General features: G+C 45.3%; 1 protein-coding gene across 1 annotated transcript; it reads left to right on the top strand.

The window, feature by feature from the left end:
- The first annotated feature begins 336 nt into the window (after nucleotides 1-336).
- Nucleotides 337-5461, top strand: nefma (neurofilament medium chain a). Its single transcript, XM_044334665.1, has 3 exons — nucleotides 337-1497; nucleotides 2377-2501; nucleotides 2633-5461. Exons 1-3 carry the CDS (start codon nucleotides 439-441, stop codon nucleotides 4575-4577), a joined length of 3129 nt encoding a protein of 1042 aa, XP_044190600.1. The 5' UTR covers nucleotides 337-438; the 3' UTR covers nucleotides 4578-5461.
- Nucleotides 5462-6266: the final 805 nt, after the last annotated feature.

Here is a 6266-nt window from a genome sequence, read left to right as displayed (position 1 = left end):
TTAATATCTTGATTGTATGATTCATAATGATGAATTTAAACTGTGATTCAAACAGATTCTTACTCTTAAATCGGAGATTTTTCAATCCGTCTATGTGCTTGTAAGAGTGCATAGAGTTCAGGCATAAACTTAAGCATCTATCTACCTACACGCGCGCAGCTCCTCCAGCCCACGTGGTTCAGACTGAACGGGAATCCGGACCATTAGCAGACGGCCTGGGGGTGATGCTCCCTCCCCTCCCTTCCATCAATGGATGAAAAAAACTGCTTGGACTTGCCTTCTTAGACGGAGCCTCGAGTATAAAAGGGGCAGACCGACGAGTGAGAGGCATACACTCCTCACCTGCACTCATACTCATACACCACATAGACACTCACCACTCCTCCACCTCCTGCACCGTCCCACTTCATTCCTGCGCACATCCCCTCGTCTGGCCGGATGAGTTACCCGGTGGACACGATAGGGAGTCCCTTCCGGAGAGTTATGGATTCTAGGACAACCGGCTACGGCTACAGCCGCTCCAGCGGCACCACCTCCAGCGGCTTTCGCTCCCAGTCTTGGTCCCGGGCAAGCCCTGGCTCCACCATGACCACATCTTACAAGAGGACCGTGAATGTGCCGGTGTCCCGAGCATACAGCTCTACGGTGCTCAGCTCCGCCGACAGCGTTGATTATAATCAAACCTCCATCCTGAACGGAGACTACAAGCGATCTAATGAGAAAGAGCAACTTCAAGGGCTCAACGACCGGTTTGTTGTTTACATTGACAAGGTGCACTACCTGGAGCAGCAGAACAAACAGATCGAGGATGAGATCCAGGCACTGCGGCAGAAGCAGGTGTCTCGCTCCCAGCTGGGCGATCTCTATGACCAGGAGCTGCAGGAGCTGCGCTCCATGCTGGAGCAAATCCATCATGAGAAGGCGCAAATTCAGCTCGACACCGACCATATCGACGATGACATCCAGCGGCTCAGGGACCGCTTTGACGAAGAAGCCCGCATCCGAGAGGAGACGGAGGCCATCATTCGTGTCCTGAAGAAGAACACCGGCGACTCGGAGTTGGTGAAGTCTGAGTTGGAGAAGAAAGTTCAGTCGCTGCAGGATGAGATCGCCTTCATCCGCAACAACCATGAGGAGGAGGTGAGCGACCTTATCGCCCAGATTCAGGCGTCTCAGGTGACCGTGGAGAGGAAAGACCTCCAGAAGGCAGACATCACCGAGGCGCTCCGGGAGATCCGCTGCGAGCTGGAGGGCCACTCCAACCAGAACCTGCAGCAGGTAGAGAACTGGTTCATGTGCCGCTACGCCAAGCTCACCGAGGCTGCTGAGCAGAACAAAGACGCCATAAAGTCCGCCCGTGATGAGATATCAGACTACCGCCGCCAGCTGCAATCCAAGACGGTCGAGTTGGAGTCCGTCCGCGGGACAAGAGACTCACTGGAGAGGCAGCTGAATGACATCGAGGACCGCCACAACAGCGACCTGGCCAGCCTGCAGGTAGGAAAACAGTTCCTTATGCTACTTCTTTTAAGTTTTAAGTTTTAAAAAATGTTCTTGTGTTTGTTTAAAATTTAATATTTGGGGTTATGTTGCTACACCAATGATAAATATACCAATTAAATTGATTTGCTTATGCTTCTATGCATATTTCATATTTTAATATCTTAATGACGCAGTTTTTATTTGAAGGACGTAAAAATGTTAATATTCCCCAATAACAGTAAAACGAATTATGTTTTCATATCTATATCATGGCTTGTGCTTAAACATTTTCTGCTGCGTAATGATTCCTGTGTGCGCATTATTGTGCTTACAAGTACTCAGCAAAGACTTTCTTTACAAGCTTGAGAGATTTACAAGTGTCAGGAAATAGTTAAAGGGGAACACTGCAGCAGACTCTCTCTCTCTCTCCATCTCTTGCTGAGTCAGAGGCACGGGTCGATGCCTTCATTGGCTCTGTCCTTGCATCACACCATAGAGATTTTGGGACGAGAGGGAGGGGGTGGGTGGGTGGGTGGGGGTGTATTGAACAAGTGTGGAGGCTGCCCTTGAAAAAGAGGCATTCAACAGCTCTAGAATACTGTATTGCGTCAGAATATATTAGAGCAACAGCCTTTGGTGCACAGACTCTACAGAGTTTACCAAATGTGCACAGACAATAAACGAGGGATAAATTAACATGGATTCTCTTTCATTTCAGTGTGATTAACTAAAAAAAAGGTTTTGAAAGTGAGTAATCCAACAGAAATAGAAAAGTACCTCACACAGGGCTGGACAGGGATTTTGAAAACTGCATAAAAGAGAATTTATCTTTGCTCTGTACATAGTTTTATTGTCCCTAATCAGCCCTGCATTGTGTTTGCTGTGTTTCTCCAGGAGACAATTCACCAGCTGGATAATGAGCTCAAGAGCACCAAATGGGAGATGGCACGTCACCTGCGTGAGTACCAGGACCTGCTCAATGTCAAGATGGCCTTGGACATCGAGATTGCTGCATACAGGTATAAAGAAATGTTTATTTGAAAAGTAATTTAGAATGAATATTTACAGTTGTTTTACAGAATTTTACACACATTTTCCATACCAAAAGTGAGTTTTAAATGCTTAATGTACACATTCATTGTCCCATCAGGAAACTCCTAGAGGGTGAAGAGACCCACTTCAGCACTTTCCCTTATCGCCAGCCAGTCCCCTCCCCCAAAATCTCTAAGCCTAAATCAGACACTCCCAAGCTGAAGGTGCAGCACAAGTTTGTGGAGGAGATCATCGAGGAGACAAGGGTGGAGGATGAGAAGACAGAAGACATCGATAAGGACCTGGAAGAGATAGCACAAGAGCTGTCTGCCACACTTGGAAAGGGAGTAGAGGAGGCAGAGGAAGAGGAGGGTGAAGAGGCAGGAGAGGATGCAGGAGAAGGTGAGGCAGAAGAAGCAGAAGGCGAGGGTGAGGCTGAGGAGGAGGAGGAAGTTGTAGCCGCCACTGAAGCCAAAGTTAGCGCTAGCGCGCCCACTAAGGAGGAAGAGGAGGATGAAAAAGACGAAGAGGAAGAAGGGGAGGGAGAAGCAGGTGAGGAGGGAGAGAAGGAAGAAGAAGGTGAGGGAGAGGCAGAAGATGAGGGAGAAAAGGGGGATGATGCAGAGGCAGGTGATGAAGATGAGGGAGAAGAGGGAGGAGAGGAGGAGGAAGTTGAAGAAACTGTACTGTGCTCCAAAGCTCCAGAGTCTAAAGCCTCTCCTGACAAAGAGAAGGCCGAAGACAAAGAGGCTAGTGTAGAGGAGGAGGCTGCAGAGGAAGCTGCTGCTGAAGAGGAGGGTGGTGATCAGGATGATGCTGAGAAAGAGGAAAAAGAGGATACAGACAAAGACAAAAAGGAAGATAGCGAAAAAGATGAGAAGAAAGTAACAGATGAGAAAGTGGACGACAAATCAGAAGAAGTTGTAGCTAAGACAGAGGCTCCCAAAACAGAAGCTGCAAAGCCTGAGGCCAAGAAGGAAGAGGCTGCCAAAACAGAGGCATCAAAACCTGAATCTCCCAAGTCTGAATCCCCAAAGCTGGGCTCCCCCAAGTCTGAATCCCCAAAGCTTGGCTCCCCCAAGTCTGAATCCCCTAAACCTCAGTCTCCTAAATCTGAATCTCCCAGACCCGCATCTCCCAAGTCTGAATCCCCTAAACCTCAGTCTCCTAAATCTGAATCTCCCAGGCCTGCATCTCCCAAGTCTGAATCCCCTAAACCTCAGTCTCCTAAATCTGAATCCCCCAGGCCAGCATCTCCCAAGTCTGAATCCCCTAAACCTCAGTCTCCCAAATCTGAATCTCCCAGACCCGCATCTCCCAAGTCTGAATCCCCTAAACCTCAGTCTCCCAAATCTGAATCTCCCAGGCCCGCATCTCCCAAGTCTGAATCCCCTAAACCCCAGTCTCCTAAATCTGAATCTCCCAGGCCCGCATCTCCCAAGTCTGAATCCCCTAAACCCCAGTCTCCTAAATCTGAATCTCCCAGGCCTGCATCTCCCAAGTCTTTGTCACCTAAACCTCAGTCTCCTAAATCTGAATCTCCAAAGCTTGCATCTCCTAAATCTGAGTCCCCCAAGGCTGGATCCCCAAAACCTAGCTCTCCAAAAGCCGAGTCCCCTAAGTCAGAATCCCCTAAACCCGAATCTCCAAAAGCTGAATCCCCAAAGACTGAGACCGCCAAGCCCGAGGCTCCTAAAGCTGCTGAGGAGAAAAAGAGCGACTCAACAGAAGAGAAGAAGGTTGAAAAGATAGATGTTGCCATGAATGGTGACATAGACAAGAGCAGCCCAGAGGAGAAGGAGAAGGACGAGGACAAAGACGTGATCGCTAATGGCGTAGATGAGAGCCCCGTCAAGGAGGACGGCAGCCAGAAAGTGGTGATCACCAAAACTGTGGAGACAATCACCACCGGAGAAGACGGATCCAAGCACGTCACCAAGTCCGTCACTGTGACCGAAACAGTGCAGGAGGTGGAGGAGACGCTGCAGGAGAAGATGGTCTCCACCAAGAAGCTGGAGAAGCACTCCACCCAGTCCATCAAGCAGGTGACTGAGAGCGACTGAGGAGAATCCTGCGAGGAGAAGAGGACACGAAGAGAAGCAATCAAACCAGAACTAAAATAACAAAGAAAATCATACAGCTAGAGCGATGTAAAAAAAAGATAACCATTCTCGACCATACGAAACAAATCATAGAGAAAAGCCAAAACTTAAATGCTAAAAACTTCAAAAATGCATGTTGAGTGAAAGCTTTAAATGGGCTTCGCTGCAGACGCGGTCAGGAGCAAGTGATCGAGACATTTTATCCTTCTTTCTGCAGATTACTGGTGAGTTCATGTGCGGGAGGGTGGGGGTCTCTGCATGCTAGCTCAGGGGAGAGGAGTACTTTCCTCTCTTATCTGTATGTATGGTAGAAATACACTATAAAATGAGTGAATATTTAAAAGGAATACATGTAATGTGGTTGGGTGAGTGAGATAAATATTATTAAAGTAGAGCAGGTTTTTTGAGTTTAAGTAAAAGGGGTTGGGGGGTGGGTGGGTTGTCTACATAGACATGCTCTACTGAAGTAGCCTTACTTGATATGTGAAGATACCGACTGAGCCAAAAAGAAACTCAACAAATACACAACATACAGGAAGAAAGAGACGGGGTAGTGATAAGATGAACACATGAACATATACATCCAGTATCTGAAGCAGTTAAAGCTTAACGAACCTGAAGAAACTCTTAGCCTTAAACATGCTTTTTATCAGTGTCTGTTATGTTTACCTGAGTGCAAATAAAAAAAACTGTAAATGCGCACATACATGCATTCTTGTATGCATAGGATGGACTTGAATTTAAATACAGAAATAAATGAGGTGCTACTGTTTGCAATCCCATGACTTTAATCATCATGAATTTCCCAGCAGTATTTGCTCAATAAATGTCATAATGAATCAAAAGAATTTTTGTCTCTTCTCATCTTTTATTGTGTTCTATCAGGGTATGGTTTGCAATTGCATATACAGGTATCAAATATTACAAAGTAGTTGCCAGTTAAGTTTGTATGTAGCTAAACATCTCAGCAGCAAAGAGCTTTACAATTGGTGTCTGGTTGTGAAAATGACATAAATTTAAAAATGTAAAATAAGATCTTATAACCTCATGTAGTTTAATTAAAGATCATTTTCAGACATGTATTAAGACATTTTAAAAATACTCTGCCTCTGCTTGGAACAAATAATGCTTGTCTGGTACAGTTTTTCCACAAAATAATAATAATAATAAAAAACATATTAAAATCCTTTAAATGGCATCTACACATTCTCCCTCATTAAACACTCCAGAATCTATAAATACTGTGTATATTATATATATGTGTATTTCTATAATTTATCTTATTTATCTATAACTATATTTAAAAGTTTAACTACTGGACACAAGATGTTCCTTACTTTAATGTAAAGTCAATTCTCGGTGTAGTGCACCGGAGGCTTCAAGTTTCCACACTGGCTTCCAAATTAGTTGTGATGTCACAGATCCTGCTCATAGGCCAACCACTCAAAATTGGATTTTCAATGAACACAGAGAAACTTTCCACTTTCAGCAGATGAATGTGACAGCCTTCTAGTGTCAAACTCTGCACATACATCATTCTGCACAGTGAAGCTCAAACATTCAACTGTAGGAACAAGAAGAAAAACTTTAAGATTTATGTGGTCAACTATTTTAACTAATACTTATTAAAAAATTACTTTGCTGATACCA

Source organism: Thunnus albacares, chromosome 18, assembly GCF_914725855.1.
Source record: "Thunnus albacares chromosome 18, fThuAlb1.1, whole genome shotgun sequence".
NCBI lineage: Eukaryota > Metazoa > Chordata > Actinopteri > Scombriformes > Scombridae > Thunnus > Thunnus albacares.
The sequence above is the reverse complement of the archived record's forward strand: the minus strand, read 5'-3'. Positions and strand labels throughout refer to the sequence as shown.

Bases quoted from the DNA above. Each gene is read 5' to 3' on its own strand.
- nefma (XM_044334665.1), top strand. From the start codon at position 439: ATGAGTTACCCGGTGGACACGATAGGGAGTCCCTTCCGGAGAGTTATG. The intron at 1,498-2,376 runs GTAGGAAAACAG...GTGTTTCTCCAG, and splicing joins GCGACCTGGCCAGCCTGCAG to GAGACAATTCACCAGCTGGA. The intron at 2,502-2,632 runs GTATAAAGAAAT...TTGTCCCATCAG, and splicing joins ATCGAGATTGCTGCATACAG to GAAACTCCTAGAGGGTGAAG.